Here is a 20,341-nt window from a genome sequence, read left to right as displayed (position 1 = left end):
TGCGTGAACACTTTTACCACCAGGATGTGGCTGTCCTCTCGTCCTTGGAAAGGCTTCTGCGTTAGGCCTCCATCATTGTCTGTACGCCCCCCCCCTTCCCTCCCCCATCCCCCAACGCCAACCAATAAGACGCTGGCTCTCACTGCTGCAGGCCTACGTGGGATTACTGGAGCTTTCTGCTGCGCGGGGCCAATACAGCGAGCTGTGTGTGCCCATGGTCATGGTCCCCGCCACCGTCTCCAACAACATACCTGGTTCCGACCTCAGCATTGGCTCAGACACCGCGCTGAATGCCATTACTGATGTAAGTGTGGCTGGGTTAGAGTGTTACCTGTGTGTGTGTGTGTGTGTGTGTGTGTGCGTGTGTGTGTGTTCATCATCAACATCAGCATCATCCGGCCTGTCGAGAGTTCGGGGCTTCGCTGATCCGCAGCTCGCGTCCTCGCATGAACAATCAGAAGGCGGACTGTGTTTTGACAAGTTTGGGAACTCCGGCGAAGGTTTCACGTGATATTGAGGGGCAACAACAATATTGTTGCTTTGAGGTGTCAGTGGGCGGCCATGTTTTCTGTGTAAACGCAGGCAACCGGACACTCGTAACTTGTTTCAGTAGAAACGTACAGACTCAAACCTCCGCTTCAAACCACACATCGTACTGGTGGGTTATGATACGGGTGCAGTACACAGTAGGATTATGAAAAACAAAACTCAAAAAAACATTTCAGACTGGAGAAACATCCTTGAACTTTAAAACAAATAAATATATATATATATATATATGTCTTCGAAATAGAGCCTTATTTAGTCAGTTATTAAGTTTACTGAGGTGGCTGTTGCAGAAATAAGGATGCACCGATCCAAAAATTGCCTTTGAATATCTACTGAGTACCAATCCAATTAATTATCAATCTGTATGCTCACTTTGTGGAGTCTTTCTTTGATGTGTAAAGCGGCATCAGGCGTGACTTACACATCACTAAACAAAATATTACAAATCAGTTCTCATTTAGATAATAGATCACGCATCAGCAGCTTGGTAAAAAAGGACTCGTTTGTCATTCTGCAGCACGATTCTTCATTAATTTGGTTGACCGGTGAAAACATTGTCTGCAAGTACCCGTAGGACTTGTTGACGTAGCAAACAGCTGACGTGTTTGTTGTTAAACATAGACTTGAACAGCTATTCGAGTCGGTATCGGCCCGTTATCGGCTCGGTGCGTCGCCACAAGAGCAGGAAGGTCAGCCACAAGCACCCTGAAAGATGCTCAGTGACGCCGGTTGTTGTTGGAGGCGAGCTGCTCAGCGGAGGTCCCAGGTAAGTGCCCGGGGCATGCGGCGCCGTGTGTTGCTGCATGTTTATGCAAACGCTCCGTGAGTGTGAAGGCGCGACGGCGGGGCCACACGAGTGGACGGCGACGGGTTTCAGCGCTCCGCCTGCACCCGAGTGGCTCGGAGTCTGCGTGCAGTCGAGGCACGAGGCGGTCCGGCATCGCAATATTATTTTTGAACCCCAGGCCCCTCTTTACATTCTTGTACATAAAAGGAAGCATCGCCCCCTCCCCGCCCCCCACACACACATCCTCTAGAGACCCCCCCCCCCTTCCTGTCTCCCACAGTCTTTATCTTTACGCGTCAACAAGGCTCAGTGTCAGCCAGGGTGACCCCTTCCTCCCTGCACCCCCCCCCCCCCCCCCCCCCCCCCCAACCTCCTCCCATCTCCTGTCAACCAATGAGAAGCCAAAGACCCCATCACCTGGAGAGAGCCAGCCCGCAGCACGCACACGCACACACATGCACACACGTCACAGAGCTGGATCTTCATGGTCTCAGTTTGATGCTCCCTTTGCTTGTTGTGTCCCTCAGCATATAAACCCCCTTGTTGTTTGTTATGTTATTTAAACCAACATGAGCTGAGTGGTTGACAACGCTCAGAGTTTATCTTTGACATCTTCGAGAGTTCTCGTTTTGTTGTGTAAACACACGACGCTCTAGATGATGTTGGCGAGAGCTGATTTCTTGCTCAGCGACTTCAGAACCAGGACGTGAAAACAAGTTCATAGAAGAAACTAGTTAAAACTCGTTAAGTAAAGAAAGCAACAAAGGAATGGAGCCAAGGGAGCCACTGTGCACCATGAAGCAGCCTGTACACTCCCTGTAGTCTCCTCCACTCAGGACTCACTGACAGGGTCTCAGATGTGTAGCGTATCACCCCACCCCCCCACCCCCCCATCCCCCCTGGTGGTCTAACCTCGTGTTACGGCCATCAGGCCTTCGAGTCCCTGCTGCAGCTGTACGAGGCCCGGCCCGGCTACGAGGAGCTTTGCATCCCGATGTGCATGCTGCCTGCTACCATTAGTAACAACGTGTGCGGCACCGACCTCAGTATCGGCGCTGACACGTCCCTCAACGCCATCGTGGAGGTAAGGGCCAGCGGGGGAGGGGGGGGGGGGCGCCATAACACGCCGGGAACACGGGACCATAATGCATCGTGTGTCAGCTGATCGTGTTGTGTATGTGATGCTGTTTGTGTCCGAGGATCTTCATCTAAAATTACAGAAACACTTTTATTGTGAAAGAATCGTATCGTTAATCTTAAGAAGCCGTGCTTGGAGACTGAGATATTGTCTTTATTATATTTTAATAACATAATGTGGCATAAGTGATGTCTTTTTCTGGTTTTAAAGGCTGCATTACAGTAAAAGTGATGTGATTTAGTCGTGAACTTAGTTATACTTATTATATCCAAATTACTGATGATTATTTCTCAAAAATGTAAAAGTCGAAATATTTTGTTAATAGTCAACCCTACAATATTGTAAATAAGTATTTTCTCAATATCTACCTATACATGCTTTCTAGTTTTTAAAGGAAATATGAAATAAGATGATCTAAGTTAATATCCTGCAACAGCAGAAATGTCCGTTCGAATGTTAGTTATTAAAACCTTTTTCTCAGAGAAGACACGCTTTAAAACTACAACCATGTCCAATCAAACCAAGTCTAACCTGAAATACAAACCTGAATATCCTGAAATACCTATTTTATTATGTAAAAGTTGTCTAAAATGATCGGTAGCTGTTCCACTAAAGGGGCAGTAGCACATTTGAACTTCTAAGAACCCATGAAGATGAAAGATAAATAAGATACTCAAACACAGTATAGAGTCGGTTATGAATCGTTAATGGTTCATCGTCAATAAGGAGTTAATTGTGCATCACTGACAGAATGTTTGCTGCGACTCTTCTTACGGACTGTAAAGGTAACCGCACGTTTACTCTATTTCATCTACCAAAGTAGAGCTGCAGCTGATCAGTATTCATTATTTATCTGATAACTGTTTTGATTTATTGTTATGTCATATATAGATATTTTTATTTTCCACAGCCCAAAGTAACAATTAATATAACTATTATTATACATAAATAAAAAATAATATAATTTTCCACTATATATACAGTACATATATATTAACTATTTATATATATATATATATATATATATACAGTATACATAATAACTATATACATATATATATATATATATATACATATTAACTATATATATATATATATATGTATATATATGTATATGTATATATATATATGTATGTATATATATATATGTATATGTATATATATATATGTATATGTATATATGTATATATATGTATTTGTTATTTTCCACAGCCCAAAGTATTCATGTTAATTTAAAATGGATAAAAGCAGATTCGCGAAGTGACTGCAACAAATATTTTATTAAATTCATAATTTAACTTCATCTCCACTGTGGTAAACTCTGCGATTCTGCTCGTCAATAACTTGATAACAAATGTGCGCATGCGCTCCAGACGTGCGACCGCATCAAGCAGTCGGCCAGCGGCACCAAGCGGCGCGTCTTCATCATCGAGACCATGGGCGGCTACTGCGGCTACCTGGCCAGCGTGGGCGGCCTGGCCGCCGGCGCCGACACCGTGTACATCTACGAGGAGCCGTTCGACATCCGGGACCTGCAGGTCAGAGTCAACGACTTCTTTGAAGTGTTTAGCGTGAATATAAATGTGTTATTACGGCGCATGCCTGGATGTCTCAGGAGGCTGCAGGTGACACAGATTATAGGGGCGGGGGGGGGGGGGGGTTAGAGGTCACATATTTATTCACTTCATTGCAATTTGAAGAGCAATCGTATACATAAGCTCGCCAAATACAATGTGTGTGATGTTGTTATCTTCTAATTACATTTTTCTTTTATTACATTTTTTTTTTAATTTGTTTAAAAAAAAGTATTTCCTTGTACTCTACAAATAATACTATACAGTTAAGTGGCAGCAGAATATATACGTATTGTTTAGTGAAACAATTCTTCGTTAGATTGTATTAATAAACATTATAAATATGCCAAAATCAAAAAAATATATAAAAGTACTTGACTGAGAGGCTGACATGTGTGGAGACACTATTTTAAAGCAGCTGTTCCGTAGTTTTATATTTGTGAAATATAATTTTCTTTTTCTCCTACTAATTACATTAAAAAAAATAATTTATGATGAAAATTGAGAAACAAAAACAAAAGTGAACACTGAAAATGAGCCCAAACTAAACTTTCGTTGGCTTCATCACAAAGGTAGAAACAGCAGCTGTAGTGCCCTCTAGTGGCGAAAATGTCCCCCTGCACCCTCTCCATTCTGTGTGTGCGCGCGTGTGTGTTCGTGCGCGTGTGTGTGTGTGTGCGAGATGAGACTGCTGGATCGGCTGCAGGTGTGACGCTTCACTTCGCTCTCTGTTTTCAGGCCAACGTGGAGCATCTGACGCAGAAGATGAAGACGAGCATCCAGAGAGGCTTAGTGCTCAGGTGAGTCACTTTGTCTCTTTAATTAATTTAATTAAGTTACTGTTAGATTTTCACTGCTGTTTCATTGCCACACACACGCATGTTATTTAGTCTGTACATCTATTTATGGTTTTTATTTCTAAATAACTGCGTTTTGGCTCCAATGGAAAAACACAACGTTGTTAATACGTCTTTGACGGCTAATCGACGAAATGCGCCGGACTTCACGTCCTCTCGTTTTGGCTATTTTAGGTCCTCTGCACCATCACGCTGTTTATAAATGGCTACCAGCGGGACGGAAGGTCTGTGGGAAAATAGGACGAGTGTAATCGCCTGGACAGTGCGTAGGTGACATTGTGCGTCTGCGCTGATGTTTTGCACCTGCAGTAATTTCATCGAGACGCACTCGAGCAGAGAGGCGCCTCGCAAGTGGCTCAAGGGCACCTGAGCAGAAGGAGGGGCGTGGTGGGGGGGAGCTAGAGGACACTGAGTTAGTCTTCTTTACCCCAGCGAAAAACACGAAAACTCCACAACAACCTTCAACCGAGCAGCGTCTAACTTCTCTGTGTTTTTTCAGTGAGCCGACCCCTGTTTCATTGAGCTGCTGCTGGCTCTTGTAACGAGTGTGTGTGTGTGTGTGTGTGTGTGTGTGTGTGTGTGTGTGTGTGTGTGGTGTGTTTCAGAAATGAGAACTCCAATGAGAACTTCACCACTGATTTCATCTACCAGCTGTACACCGAGGAGGGAAAAGGGGTGTTCGACTGTAGGAAGAACATCCTCGGTCACATGCAGCAGGTTGGACACACACACACACACACACACACACACACACACACACACTCACATATATTTTTAAATACAAATATCCTGTTTAATAAACTTTCTTCAGGGAGGAGCTCCGTCACCGTTTGATAGAAACTTTGGCACCAAAATTGCCGCTAAAGCCATCCAGTGGATCACAAAGACGCTCAAGGAGTCTTACAAAGGAGGTAAACCCAAACTCAATAAGTGTGTGTGTGTGTGAGTGAGTGTGTGTGTCATAAAGGCTGACGCTCGTCTTCGTCGCAGGGCGAGTGTTCACTAACTCGGAGGACACGGCCTGTCTGTTGGGGATGCGCCGCAGAGCTCTGGTCTTTCAGCCTGTGTCACAGCTCCGGGACGAGACCGACTTTGTGTGAGTAACGTTTCACGGCTTTCCTCTCGGTAGCAATACAGCTCCACGATTCACTAAAAAACGTTACAATTAAAAAAAGTAATTAATAAAGTAGTAATATGTCATGACATGTATACAAAGTAATTAATAAAGTAGTAATATGTCCTGACAGGTATACAAAGTAATTAATAAAGTAGTAATATGTCATGACATGTATACAAAGTAATTAATAAAGTGTAATATGTCCTGACAGGTATACAAAGTAATTAATAAAGTAGTAATATGTCATGACATGTATACAAAGTAATTAATAAAGTAGTAATATGTCATGACATGTATACAAAGTAATTAATAAAGTAGTAATATGTCATGACATGTATACAAAGTAATTAATAAAGTAGTAATATGTCATGACATGTATACAAAGTAATTAATAAAGTAGTAATATGTCATGACAGGTATACAAAGTAATTAATAAAGTAGTAATATGTCATGACAGGTATACAAAGTAATTAATAAAGTAGTAATATGTCATGACAGGTATACAAAGTAATTAATAAAGTAGTAATATGTCATGACAGGTATACAAAGTAATTAATAAAGTAGTAATATGTCATGACATGTATACAAAGTAATTAATACATTAGTAATATGTCATGACATGTATACAAAGTAATTAATAAAGTAGCAATATGTCATGACAGGTATACAAAGTAATTAATAAAGTAGCAATATGTCATGACATGTATACAAAGTAATTAATAAAGTAGCAATATGTCATGACAGGTATACAAAGTAATTAATAAAGTAGCAATATGTCATGACATGTATACAAAGTAATTAATAAAGTAGCAATATGTCATTACATGTATACAAAGTAATTAATAAAGTAGCAATATGTAATGACAGGTATACAAAGTAATTAATAAAGTAGTAATATGTCATGACATGTATACAAAGTCATTAATAAAGTAGTAATATGTCATGACATGTATACAAAGTCATTAATAAAGTAGTAATATGTCATGACATGTATACAAAGTAATTAATAAAGTAGTAATATGTCATGACAGGTATACAAAGTAATTAATAAAGTAGCAATATGTCATGACAGGTATACAAAGTAATTAATAAAGTAGCAATATGTCATGACATGTATACAAAGTAATTAATAAAGTAGCAATATGTCATGACAGGTATACAAAGTAATTAATAAAGTAGCAATATGTCATGACAGGTATACAAAGTAATTAATAAAGTAGTAATATGTCATGACAGGTATACAAAGTAATTAATAAAGTAGTAATATGTCATGACATGTATACAAAGTAATTAATAAAGTAGTAATATGTCATGACAGGTATACAAAGTAATTAATAAAGTAGTAATATGTCATGACAGGTATACAAAGTAATTAATAAAGTAGTAATATGTCATGACATGTATACAAAGTAATTAATACATTAGTAATATGTCATGACATGTATACAAAGTAATTAATAAAGTAGTAATATGTCATGACAGGTATACAAAGTAATTAATAAAGTAGCAATATGTCATGACAGGTATACAAAGTAATTAATAAAGTAGCAATATGTCATGACAGGTATACAAAGTAATTAATAAAGTAGCAATATGTCATGACAGGTATACAAAGTAATTAATAAAGTAGCAATATGTCATGACAGGTATACAAAGTAATTAATAAAGTAGCAATATGTCATGACATGTATACAAAGTAATTAATAAAGTAGCAATATGTCATGACAGGTATACAAAGTAATTAATAAAGTAGCAATATGTCATGACATGTATACAAAGTAATTAATACATTAGTAATATGTCATGACATGTATACAAAGTAATTAATAAAGTAGTAATATGTCATGACAGGTATACAAAGTAATTAATAAAGTAGTAATATGTCATGACAGGTATACAAAGTAATTAATAAAGTAGCAATATGTCATGACATGTATACAAAGTAATTAATAAAGTAGCAATATGTCATGACATGTATACAAAGTCATTAATAAAGTAGTAATATGTCATGACAGGTATACAAAGTAATTAATAAAGTAGTAATATGTCATGACAGGTATACAAAGTAATTAATAAAGTAGTAATATGTCATGACATGTATACAAAGTAATTAATACATTAGTAATATGTCATGACATGTATACAAAGTAATTAATAAAGTAGTAATATGTCATGACAGGTATACAAAGTAATTAATAAAGTAGCAATATGTCATGACAGGTATACAAAGTAATTAATAAAGTAGCAATATGTCATGACATGTATACAAAGTAATTAATACATTAGTAATATGTCATGACATGTATACAAAGTAATTAATAAAGTAGTAATATGTCATGACAGGTATACAAAGTAATTAATAAAGTAGCAATATGTCATGACAGGTATACAAAGTAATTAATAAAGTAGCAATATGTCATGACAGGTATACAAAGTAATTAATAAAGTAGCAATATGTCATGACAGGTATACAAAGTAATTAATAAAGTAGTAATATGTCATGACATGTATACAAAGTCATTAATAAAGTAGTAATATGTCATGACATGTATACAAAGTCATTAATAAAGTAGTAATATGTCATGACAGGTGAACAAAGTAATTAATAAAGTATTAATATGTCATGACATGTATACAAAGTCATTAATAAAGTAGTAATATGTCATGACATGTATACAAAGTCATTAATAAAGTAGTAATATGTCATGACAGGTATACAAAGTAATTAATAAAGTATTAATATGTCATGACATGTATACAAAGTAATATATAAAGTAGTAATATGTCATGACATGTATACAAAGTAATTAATAAAGTATTAATATGTCATGACATGTATACAAAGTAATATATAAAGTATTAATATGTCATGACATGTATACAAAGTCATTAATAAAGTAGTAATATGTCATGACATGTATACAAAGTCATTAATAAAGTAGTAATATGTCATGACAGGTATACAAAGTAATTAATAAAGTATTAATATGTCATGACATGTATACAAAGTAATTAATAAAGTAGATGTCATGACATGTATACAAAGTCATAAAGTAATTAATATGTCATGACATGTATACTAAGTAATTAATAAAGTAGTTATTTCATGACAGCGATAGTTGTAAAACAGAGAAGGGAGGAAACAGGAGTTTGTATGTCACAAAAATGTCGTAGTATACTATCCCATTAAAAAAGTCTTAAAAAAGTTAAATGTTTTTAAATTGCCATAAAAAAAAAACAATATAAAAGAAGTCAGAAAGATTTATTGTTTTACTTAAATTAATGTCAGTGTGTCATAATATAGTATTCCATAGCCAGAGTGAAGGTGGACATCGATGTGCTCTGCTCGTCTCCTCAGCCACAGGATCCCTAAAGAGCAGTGGTGGCTGAAGCTCCGCCCACTGATGAAGATCCTGGCCAAGTACAAGACCAGCTACGACGTGTCCGACTCCGGCCAGCTGGAACACGTGACCCGCGTGCGCCCCAGAGAGGCCTGAGACCCGGCGAGCGGAGGCCTCCAGACGGCGGAGGCCGCTACGCACACGCCTGCCGATCCATGGAAGTAGTTTTAAGAACGAGGCGAGAAGTCACGGGACTTTTCAAGGGGGGGGGGGGGGGGGGGGCTTCTATTTTTGTTTAGATAATGACGGAGAAGATTTAGATGCCGACGGATGACATTGAGGGGGCAGGTCGGTTCAACAAAGTATCCCCAATAATAGTTATTATACAAATATATATATTTAAAAAAGCATTGCTTATGTACTAAATAGTATTAAAGTTTTAGTCCTTAAATCAAGTTTATTTTATAACCTCCTAGTTGAAGCCGAGGTGGGTGACGTTCAGCTTTATGTATTGTTATTATGTTCTCCAGCACTTTGAGCCCCTAAATCAACGAAAACCCCTCAAGCTGCTTTGAAAGAGAGAGAATATATAAACGAGGAGGATCACGTTGTCACGCCAACGCCTACCAACTTGAATGTACACTGGATATCTGACCTACAGGAGCTGAGCTGTGTGTGTCTATCACCGTCTGTATCCACGTTGATCTGTGTGTGTGTGTGTGTGTGTGTGCTGCATCTTTAAGGTTATTGTGAGTTGAATGTTTTAACACCCGTACGCTACATTACCTTTATGTGCCCGTCAGTGTGAAGTTTGTGTCCTGTCAGAGTAATAAAGCAGTTATCGCGTGGAAAGTTATGAAATAGTGTTGGATTTATTTTTTTCTATTGATTATGAAAAAAAAGGGACCGAGGTTTAAAAAAAGGTCAGCATAGTCATATAATGTAGAAAGCAGAGTCAGATTTTGTTTTTCCAAATATAATACTGTAATGCAATAGTCACATTTTAATTAATATGTACACAACATTAAAAAAAAAAGACACGAGAGTTCAGTTTCTTTCAGTAATTTGGTGAGGACATTATTTTACGATCCACGAGGGATCGTTTTTAATCGTCTCGTTCTCTGGACCCAAGATGGCGACGCCACACGTCCTGTGACCAGCGCCGAGGTACCTGCAGGGAAACCAGTTTTAAAACGTAGTTTCAACAACTCTTAAAAAGGGTGCAACAATAATAAAATAAAAAGCCTGTTACCTTTCGGCCACGTCCAGCAGGCTTTTGTGAGTGACGGCGAAGAGTCTCTCTCGGTGCTCCTGAAGCATCTCATCGGTGACGCCGCTGAGGAAGCGCCCAATTCCTGCAGCGCATTGAAGCAGCGTTTACATAAGAGACAAAACGCACACAAGTGAAGGCTGCAAATAACCATTATGTTCATTAATCGAGTGTCTTGATCAAACATTTGGGGGGGGGGGGTCTCACCTTTGCTCGCGGGGGCCACCGGCGAGTCGACGGCCGAGAACACCGACAGTTTGGCCTCGTCGATGTCCTGCAGGGTGAACCGTCCCGACTTCGCCCAGTCGACGCCTCTCCGGAACGCGGACAAGGTCTGCACCGCGTTGGGGTCCCTGAGGGGACGAGAGGAGATTACGTTTTATTTACGGGTCGTTTTCCCCATTAGATAATTAAATAACTACAACAAAAAGAGAGGCGGAGTCTTTAAATGTCTCGTCAGACAAACTGTCGGAAACCCAAAACGTACTCATCTTGCAAAAGAGTATTAAGTCATCTGTCGTCATCATATTCTACGGCGCGCCATTGTTTTTCACCGCTGCCTACCTGTATGAGTAAAAGGTGAAAAGACCTCCTGCCATCCTGGCCCCGCCCCCGTAGGCTCCGCCCTTCTCCCGGATCTCTCCGTGGAGAAACTTTGCCGTCATCATCCTCGCCAAGATGCCCAAACTGAAAGAGAGGGGGGGGGGGGGGGGTAAAAATGAAGATATCGGACCGAGGACATGTTCGCAGTAATACTATTAGAAACAATGAGTGAGTGAGGGGGGGGGATTACCTGGCGTAGTCCTCATGGGAGAACGGTACCGCGCGAATACTCTCGCTGACAAAGTTAACGGGGAAGGGAAGCTGGAAGAACGTTTTCATCTGACACGGCTGGAAATTCAGCTCCTGAGAAGGAAGTTTCAGAGGGAGAAAAATAAACACTCGATTCAACGTTAATAAAACAAGACTGAGTGTAACAGGTGTTCACGTAAAGTTACTAATCTAAGTATATTAAAGTGATGTAACTTGGTTACTTTGGGATATGAAAATAAAAGAAAAGAACTGTACTGTCATTTAAAATAACGCCATTTGTTAATAATAATAATACATTTAATTTAGCGCTTTTCATAATACTAAGACACTTCACATAATTAAAACATCCTAAAAGCTAAAAATAAAAAATAAATAAGAATAGCTAAAATACAGGTAAAACAAATACAACTTGTTGTAATGTACACGATTTTCTTTATTTTATGTATTTATCCGATTAAGTCCTTTTCATGCCAATGTCATTCAGATATTTTATATTTCCTCATTGTAGGTTTCCTCAAGTTACCACCATACTGGTAATCTTAATATACAGTAAGAATTACAAAGTAGTACAGTTCTCCTGTTTTGTTTTTATAAACTCAAGGGAGCTGTGTATAAAAAACAACAACAAAAACAAGCGGAACACTTAAAGCAGGAATGAACTTACGGAAATTAGTTTCCGACTCAGTCCGGAGTCGTCCAGGGGGTCAAGAGGCCTCTTTAAAAAAAAGCATTAAAAAAAAAAAAAGCAATACTAAATATATATTTTCACTTAATAAACAATGCGACACATATTCTGCATTGATTATTGGTCCAGTTTAATCTTACCTCAATAATATTAGTCCGGACAGGTTTGCGTGTTTTTCTGGTACCGGCGACGTCCTTCATAAAAGTCTCCAGATGCGCCGACGTGTTGGACATTTTCTGTGGCGTCGTGTTGATCGCACACCTGTGTGGAGGAGAGACTTTATTTCAGGAGCGAGACACGTTTGACGAGTATAAAACTAAATTTACTCCGAAATCATTTTGTTTCTTCGCTGCAGCAACAGAAGTCTAGAGACCTGGAAACCGGGTCAAAGGTCGTACACGGTGCTCCTCGTACTTTGATGTGAACCCACCTCATGTTGTCGGGGTTCAGGATGTGTTTCTTGATCCTGGGTAACATCCGGATGACTTTGTCGAGGTCGGACATCTCGGCCATCTTCTTCATAAACTTCACCTGAGGTTCAAATAACCAAAAACACAAAAGTGTTGCCACTGAGAAAATAAATAAATGTAAAAATGTTTCCAGTCTTTATATGCATCTTACAGAATCTTTAACTAATTTATGCTACTTTTCCCTTAGAATGATTCATTTGGTTGACAGACGTTTAATAAAAACAGCGACGTGACCTTCTCGTGTCGCCATAACGACGGCTGCTCCGTACCTGCTCCATCCCGCCGAAGGTCTCGTTGAGATCTCCTGCTGGAGTCAGGTGTCTCGCTGCACGGGTCATGGCGTACATGTGACCGGAGTCGGAGATGCCGTTGGCCAGCTCCTGCGCCGACATCATCACCAGCACCCTGAGGCGCTCCTTGTCGTCAAAGTGGGAGCTGGAAGGGAGAAACGCGACTTTCATTTTCGCCAGCCGAGATGAGTTTTTCTTCCGTGTGTAGAACTTAAATGCGTGTCGGTATCGCCCGCCGGCTGCAGGCGACGCGTTGAGAGGACGCACCTGTTGAATATGTCGCTCCACAGCTGAAACATGTGAGGGAGGTTCCTGTCCAGGCAGGAGGAGTACAGCAGGACACCCTGAAACCAAGAGAGACACTCGAACTCTCACTAACTGCATTTACTTTGTCCCACATATTTGTTTCGCGAGAGGCGAAGGGCTGGAGGCTTATCCCAGCATGCACTTGGCTGAAATCAGGAACCCAAACCAGCGTTTCTGCTCAAATAAACAGTACATTCTACATTACAGTGCGTCATTTCAGGCACCGACCTGCTCGTACATGTCCAGCTGGGTGGAGTCGGCGGTGACCAGGGGAGAGACGGACATGCCCCCCGTCCTCAGATCCATCTGCTGAGCCTGTTGCCTGTAGTCCAGAGCGCCGCAGCCCATCCTAACCACACAAACGGAAAGAAACCGTTCACATTGAATTAAAGCACAGCCGGCTGAATCGGTGCAAAAAGCGGTCCATCGAAATAAAAAAAAAATGGCAACATAGTAGCATCATATGATTTTAATGGGGACTAATACATTGTGACTTTATTATTTATCATCTACATTGATCCCACCTGTTTTTTTTTTTTTTTTTTTAGTAGACTATATTGTAGTGCATCTATGATCCATGTTAAATCTAAATTTGTAAATTTGTGAATTTGTTTTTACAGTTAAATAATAGATGTCTGTGCAGTCCTGGTTCTGGTGTCAGACCGGTTGACTCACTTGGTAATGATGCTGCAGAAGAGCGGGATGTAAAGCCGGAGGTCCTCCGGCAGCGTGTTGAGGCTGCACATGGCCCGGAAGTAAACCAAGCCGTTGGTCGGCTGCTCACAGCACTGGACGGGCACGCCGCCTGCAGAGATCAGGAGAGTTTCACCACAACACAACGCTCCAAATACTGTGACGCGGACTGAACACGCCGTGGACGCTGTGCTGTACCGACGGTGCTGATCTGAACAGGCGTGATGGGCATCGTGGGCTCAATGTCAGACACTTTGAGCGCAGGCAAACAGGAGGCATCCTGGTTTTCACTCTGAGCCACGAGCAGCTCCAGACCTTTCCAAGAAGGAAAAAAACAAACACAGATTCAATTTAATAGAGTAGAAATCCCGAGAGAAACAGCCGAGTGCTAACTCCCGGAAACAACGTCTCCCGTCCCTCCGGGTAAAGGTGGAACGGTTTACTGTTGTGAGGGCCCCACAAGTAGCCAATAGCGTTTCTTGTAATTTCATAGGTTTCTGGTACAGAGAGAGCATCTTGTTAAATAGTAAATCCCGTAGATTGAGCCGTGAAACAAGCGTTACCTTTCTCATAGATCTCTTTTCTGTCTGCGTCAGACAGAGCTCCGATCTTCTTCTGGAGCTTCTCTTCCTCGGCCTTGGCCTGCTTCTCCAAGTAGGCCTTGTCTGGGCTCATGGACAGGGTCAGTCTGTGGGTGTTCTCCTGCAGCGCCGATGGGCAGAGTGTGTGTGTGTGTGTGTGTGTGTGTGGGGGGGGGGTTTAAAGGAAGAGAGAAAAGTATCATATCAGTATGCGTGTTTAAAACTCCCGACTTAATCCTGCCATCCTCCAGTTCAACACATCAAGGTACTGAATGAACCTGCTGCCGGGCCTCTGCAGTAAAGGGTTCAACTCCACTGGACAGAGCTCGCCTCACTCACCTTAAAGTAGTGTTGGACTTTGTCCTGCAGGAAGCGTGGGTTTTCCTCCAGGGCCCGTCTGAACTCTGCAACGCTGTTGCTGAGCTGCAGCATCTCCACCGGGTTGCCGTCGTGGTTCCACGATGACGCAATATACTAGAAACACGTCAACAGTAAGGAAACAAACGTTAAAAACAATGTAAACACTATATTGTTGTACTCTTGCTTCCCAAAAAACGTTTTCTCCCTTTGTTTTTTTAATTATTGGGGGAGGTATGAGAACATGTTTTTAGGTGAATATTGATTTTGGAGAAAGAGGATGGTATCGAGAATTATAGTAACAATCCAAAAAGGAAGAAATCAGTCAAATGAGCTGCTCTGAATTCCTGAAAAACTGGGGAAACAAAACAGAAACACAAGATTTTCACGCACACAAACAAACATCCAAGCATACCTCCCACATGGGTGTGTGTGTGTTATGAATACACGTTGTGTCCTTGTGTCACACCAAATGAAGGTTCCACGTGAACTCACCGAGGCCAGAGACAGGCCGAAGTTCGTGGACTGGTGTTTCATCTGGATCTCGATCTTATGGAGGAGCGCCTCGATTCGTTCCTCCTCAAAGCCTTCTCTGTGAACAGGGTGGGGAGGAATGAGACAAGATTAAACTTCTACGAACAATAGAGTAACAAGTATTAAATGTAATAAATATACTGAGTGCAACACAAAAACAGCGATAAGAGAAAAATAAATAAAACTAAAAATTAAAACTAAAAAAGAAAAAGCAACAGAGATTAAATACAAATTGTAAATTTTTTTTATATATATATATATATATATATATTCTAACATCAGTGCCCAATAGAAACTAAAATATAATATTGAAAAGACGTAAAATATTTTTATTTCACAGTATAATAAAAATATTGCACACAAGGTGGTGATTGTAAGCGTCTGATGACTTAGCTGTCCTCCCTGCAGAAGGGGGAGGAGATATATAGTTTGATGGCCACAGTTGTTTTTTTTAGCACCATCCAACTACCACATGGAAGGTGCTACTTGTCGACCCTTTGATGGCTTAATTAAAACAAGTTTAAGTAGTCAAATTAATTATATCTTTAACTTTGGAGTGCATATTTAATATCAAGTCATGAAATAAATAAAAAAACCCTCGTAGCCTACACGACTGCGGTACTCACTCGATGATGTCATCGAGGGTTCGGCTGATGATCTGCTTCACCCTCCCCCTGTCCTCCTCAGCCATTCCCTGCAGCCCGATGCTGAACGACGCCTCCTTGGTGCTGCCGTCGTATCTGCACAATAAAACATTTCAACAGGCGGGTTACACGAATGCCTCGGACGCTTCACGGGCACTACGTCAAAAGACAAGACGGCAAACGCATTAATGTGAAGATTTGCAGACTTCTTATCCGGATGTCCAACTGGGGGGGGGCGATTAAAAATGTTGTCGACTGAACAGCTGTACCGAGAAAGAAGAGTTTGCATCTGAAAACATCGGTCGCTCTTCCTGCATCCAGTGCTGTCATGTGACGCGAAAAGGGGCGGAGTTACACGTTGGCAAGGAAAGAACTACAAATGCTTGTATCTACATTTACAACAGCAAATCCCAAAAATACAAACAGAGGGCGTTGCGGACCGTATGTATTCAAGCCAGAGTACACGGCAGGAAAAAAATGTAGCCGAGAGATGCGGCTGCAATGCATCCTGGTACATGTAGGCACTGCAAGCACGGCTGTGCGAGCAGGAGAACGCGGCTCTCTCGGTCAACATAGAACCCACTGAAGGATTTATGCCTTCAATTGACTACATTTACCATAAGCACTGGTTGGCCATCCACATAAAAAAAAAGAAAAGACAAATCATCCCTTAAAAGACGATTTGTTTTATCAGACTTTAGTGTAATGCAGGTTTGATGTTATCATCTTAAAGCTCATGTGCACACCCTACGACGGAGGAGAAGTCGGTTCCTATCTTGGGCTCAATGAGGGCCTTGTAGAAAGGAGAGTTTGGTCCAGAGATCATCAGCGACGACAGCAGGCTGAGAGTGAATCCTTCGAACGTGTCGGTGATGCTGCGGAGAGAAAACGGAAGAGGAGATCAGACGTCACAGGATGAGAGAGCCGACTCAAAGCGCGACTTTATAAAGCGCCACGATACACACAGAGGACGCAGCATCTGTGGCTTCAGAATCTCGTGAATACCATCCTACTAGAACAAGTACTCGAGGGGGAGAGGATGTGATCTTACTCTCCCAGCAGGTAGCTCACACACAGCGTGTCCTGCCTGGCTGGATCTGGAGCCATTGCGTCAGGGCTGCAGGTCACGTGGTCTTCCCTCTGGGGAAAAAAACGACGAGACCCACCGTGAGATCACACCGACCAGTCAACGTATTTTTTAAATATTTTTTCTAAAAAATAAAAAACAAAATGGAACAAAAAGGCGTGAGGGGGATAATTTAAATACACTCTGAACTTACAGGGCTGCTCCAGTGCGGCTGGGACGGGACCTCGGTGTTCGGGTTGATGCGTTCAAACTTGGACAGAGCTTCCTCTTCAATCTGCTCCAGGTGCTGCTCCAACGGCAAATCTCCATAGGTGAAGAACCTGAAGGCGGCATCGGAGACTCTCAGGGGTGGGGGGGTTTGAATTCGTTAACAAATACGTAAAATAATAAAAAGCTGCACGATTTCTGTCCCGTCACGGCAACATGGTGTATTTTTTATTTATTTAAATCAGATGGATGTAAAAAAGGGGAATAAACAGACTTTCAAATGTTTGACACCACGACGCTGATGTTCATGCTTGTAACGAGCATGAAATACCAGCGGGAGTGCAAACGCTCTACCTGGCGTTGCTGGGGTGGTAGTGTGTGGTGTGGAACTGCCTGAGCTGCTCCCAGGTGAGCTCGGGGATGGCCAGAGGCTCCCCTCCCGACACCACAGAGTAGGTGTGGTCCGGGTACAGCTTGTTCTGGAGGTGCTGGGCGTACACGCGCTCGTTGTCTGACTGCAAAGAACACACAAAACGCAACAAAGACGCTCAAAATTGCATTTCAGATTCTGCCACAGCTCACATGGCGCGATCGCGTCACCTTTGGATTTTTGTATTGACCGTTTACATAGTTTGTTGGTTTAATCCAACCCCCCCCCCCCTTTTTCCCAGTATTTGTTTCAGTCGAAGTTTATCAACTGCACAACATTTTAACTCCCAACGAAAAGCGATGACTTACAAAAGCCCCCTTCATTTCATTGAACACCACTCCTTTAAACACCAGAGGGGAGTTGAGATCTGTGGGGTTTTCGTTCTCCAGCCTCCAGCCCTCCTGCCTGAGAAATCAAGACATACAGAGTCAAACTAGACGGTTACCGACACGCCAAGAGACAAAACCACAAGCGCCATCTTTGGCTGTGAATTTTAAAAAGATAAAAAACTTTTTTGAGCATTTGAGCATTTCAACATGTATAATGGTCAGAACTCACCAGAAGTCCTGCTCTCGTAAACAAGGGAAGAAAACTGCATCTAGATAGACTGACAGAAGGTTCTGGAAGTCCTTCCCGTTTTGGGTTGAGAACGGATACATGGTGTAGTCACTGGCTGTTAGCGAGGGAGCAGACAACACATGCAAGAGAAAAAAAAAGCTCATCAGACACTTTTGAAGCCGACTTAAAATAAATGACAGCAGTTTTAATTCAATCATATATACATAATATAAAATGAAACCTTTAAAATCTCCAACTGATTAAATCTCCACAGTGCACGGTTTAGTCTAAATTCACAATATTCATGTAAATATTTGCACACTCCCTCCCCCCACAACTGACAGACTCGTTGCTCCCTTTGGTACATTTTAGGTGGAAAATTAATGTTCCGTACCTGTGAAAGCATTCATGAAGGTGGACAGCGACCTGTTGAGCATCTTGAAGAAAGGGTCTCTGCAGGGAAACTTCTTGGATCCACACAGCACCGTGTGCTCCAGGATGTGTGGGACCCCCGTGCTGTCCATGGGGGTCGTCCTGAACTGCACACTGAAAAAAGTAGAGGAGGCATTTGATCTGGTGTTTTTAGGGGGAGTTTTTTGGGCCAAGGAGAAATAGATACTTTTTTTTAATGTTTTCGCTACATTTATACAATACAGGTAAGCAATAAAATAATGGACAATATCTAAAAAATATAATATATTACAATTCTAAAAGATGGACAATAAATATAGAATACCATTTTTTTTTAAGTCGTGATACTAAGCTGAAGAGAAAAAAAAAAGCTTCTGTTGTATCAAACAAATGCATTTCAAGTGTGATGGCGGAGAGAATATGAAGAAGTCGTAGTGCTGGAACACATCTCAACCAACCTGAAGAGGTTATTGGAGTCATCTCTGGCTGCATGGAGGTGCTGAGCTCCAGTTCTATCGTGGGTCAACTTCACAGCTGTGAGAAACAAGTCAGGGACCACCACAACCTGTGAGAAAGAAGAAAAAAAAAGACTAAAATGACCATCTGCTTGAGTCAAGGTCTGGCCTCAAGTCACTGGATCAAACCGTGTACAAGTAGGACAGTGAAGTCCTAATTAATAACAGGATAAATTCATATAAAGTCCTTAAATTATGCAAAATGTACCTCTCTGACTGTAAAGCCATGGATTTTCTGTCCCGGTTGGTACTGACATGCCCTCTCCTTTGCCGAAGAGCTCTTCAGCCTCCATGAATGCTGCTGTGCATTGAAACTGGAAGAACAACAAAAATAAAATAAAAATTGTTAATGGCACAAAAGAATAATTTGCCCATCTTTGCATAAACAAATGCAGATTTCATAGCATCAGCGTACTATATACTTCCTACTCTGCACCGTGCGTCGTGATAGTAATTGTTATATGCAATATATGCGTGTATAATTGTTACATTTCATGCATCAGCTGGTGTTTTGCAAGTTATTGACAAGAGAAGAGTTTAACAAAACATCCGGCAGGTGATGTCCACGCGCTCCGAATGGAAATTAGGGCGCTTTTATTGCATATTTTGGAGATGTTGAAGTGTGATATCTTATTGTGAAGGACAGAACTTCGGTCCCGGATGTGTTGAGAGCGTTCATGGTCATTTTGGTGACCCTGGAACAAGTTAATACCCCCCCCCCCGGAAAAAGAAGAAAAAAAACAGCAGCGTCACCGCATCATTTCGTATGCGGTCTCATTGTCACCGACACGTTTTGAACTTACCTGAGGTGTCGAAGTTTCTGCAGCGCCGACTTAGTTTGTCGAAACATGGCGTCGTCGTCGTCACGGTGTGTTTGTATAAACGTCCGTGTCCTCACAGTACGTCGGGCTACACTTTCAATTAAACCTTTAATGTCGATAATTCCACATTATTTAGGCTGCGCATCCCGAGACGGCGTCCTCTCACGCCGTGTGTAGTAGCGGTTTGACACAGATCAGTCGCTCACATAAAAGAAAAATGGCTGCCGCACCTGCGCAGATCGTAGATCTGACATATATTTTCTCTCCATTTAGACCTGTCCGGCCGCATTGTAACTCTACGCATAC

General features: G+C 41.3%; 2 protein-coding genes across 5 annotated transcripts in view; one reads left to right on the top strand and one right to left on the bottom strand.

The window, feature by feature from the left end:
* LOC117745993 (ATP-dependent 6-phosphofructokinase, platelet type-like) overlaps positions 1 to 10,219 on the top strand; it is a 23,854-nt gene extending 13,635 nt beyond the window's left edge. Inside the window, exons 16-23 of one of the 4 annotated variants that reach the window (XM_034554709.1) lie at positions 152 to 304; positions 2,268 to 2,420; positions 3,848 to 4,012; positions 4,787 to 4,848; positions 5,511 to 5,622; positions 5,717 to 5,816; positions 5,896 to 6,001; positions 9,381 to 10,219. In XM_034554709.1, coding sequence (XP_034410600.1) covers positions 152 to 304; positions 2,268 to 2,420; positions 3,848 to 4,012; positions 4,787 to 4,848; positions 5,511 to 5,622; positions 5,717 to 5,816; positions 5,896 to 6,001; positions 9,381 to 9,519 — 990 coding nt within the window. In that variant the 3' untranslated portion in view covers positions 9,520 to 10,219. Of the gene's footprint in view, positions 1 to 151; positions 305 to 2,267; positions 2,421 to 3,847; positions 4,013 to 4,786; positions 4,849 to 5,079; positions 5,184 to 5,510; positions 5,623 to 5,716; positions 5,817 to 5,895; positions 6,002 to 9,380 lie in introns of those variants that run through there. The other 3 variants (XM_034554711.1, XM_034554710.1, XR_004611289.1) reach the window with 3 other exon arrangements.
* Positions 10,217 to 20,341, bottom strand: pitrm1 (pitrilysin metallopeptidase 1). The gene is made up of 27 exons (XM_034554708.1): positions 20,018 to 20,341; positions 19,423 to 19,528; positions 19,158 to 19,264; positions 18,683 to 18,834; positions 18,289 to 18,403; positions 18,039 to 18,135; positions 17,655 to 17,815; positions 17,287 to 17,413; positions 17,058 to 17,146; positions 16,753 to 16,881; positions 15,989 to 16,102; positions 15,324 to 15,420; positions 14,811 to 14,945; positions 14,454 to 14,592; positions 14,089 to 14,205; positions 13,873 to 14,002; positions 13,426 to 13,546; positions 13,159 to 13,235; positions 12,871 to 13,036; positions 12,562 to 12,662; positions 12,272 to 12,392; positions 12,111 to 12,161; positions 11,427 to 11,539; positions 11,198 to 11,320; positions 10,841 to 10,986; positions 10,616 to 10,718; positions 10,217 to 10,534 (listed from the first exon to the last, which is right to left on the bottom strand). The coding sequence occupies exons 1-27, from the start codon at positions 20,062 to 20,064 to the stop codon at positions 10,441 to 10,443; spliced, it is 3,078 nt and encodes a 1,025-aa protein (XP_034410599.1). The 5' UTR covers positions 20,065 to 20,341; the 3' UTR covers positions 10,217 to 10,440.

The sequence above is a fragment of the Cyclopterus lumpus genome, chromosome 17 (assembly GCF_009769545.1).
Source record: "Cyclopterus lumpus isolate fCycLum1 chromosome 17, fCycLum1.pri, whole genome shotgun sequence".
Lineage (NCBI taxonomy): Eukaryota > Metazoa > Chordata > Actinopteri > Perciformes > Cyclopteridae > Cyclopterus > Cyclopterus lumpus.
The sequence above is the reverse complement of the archived record's forward strand: the minus strand, read 5'-3'. Positions and strand labels throughout refer to the sequence as shown.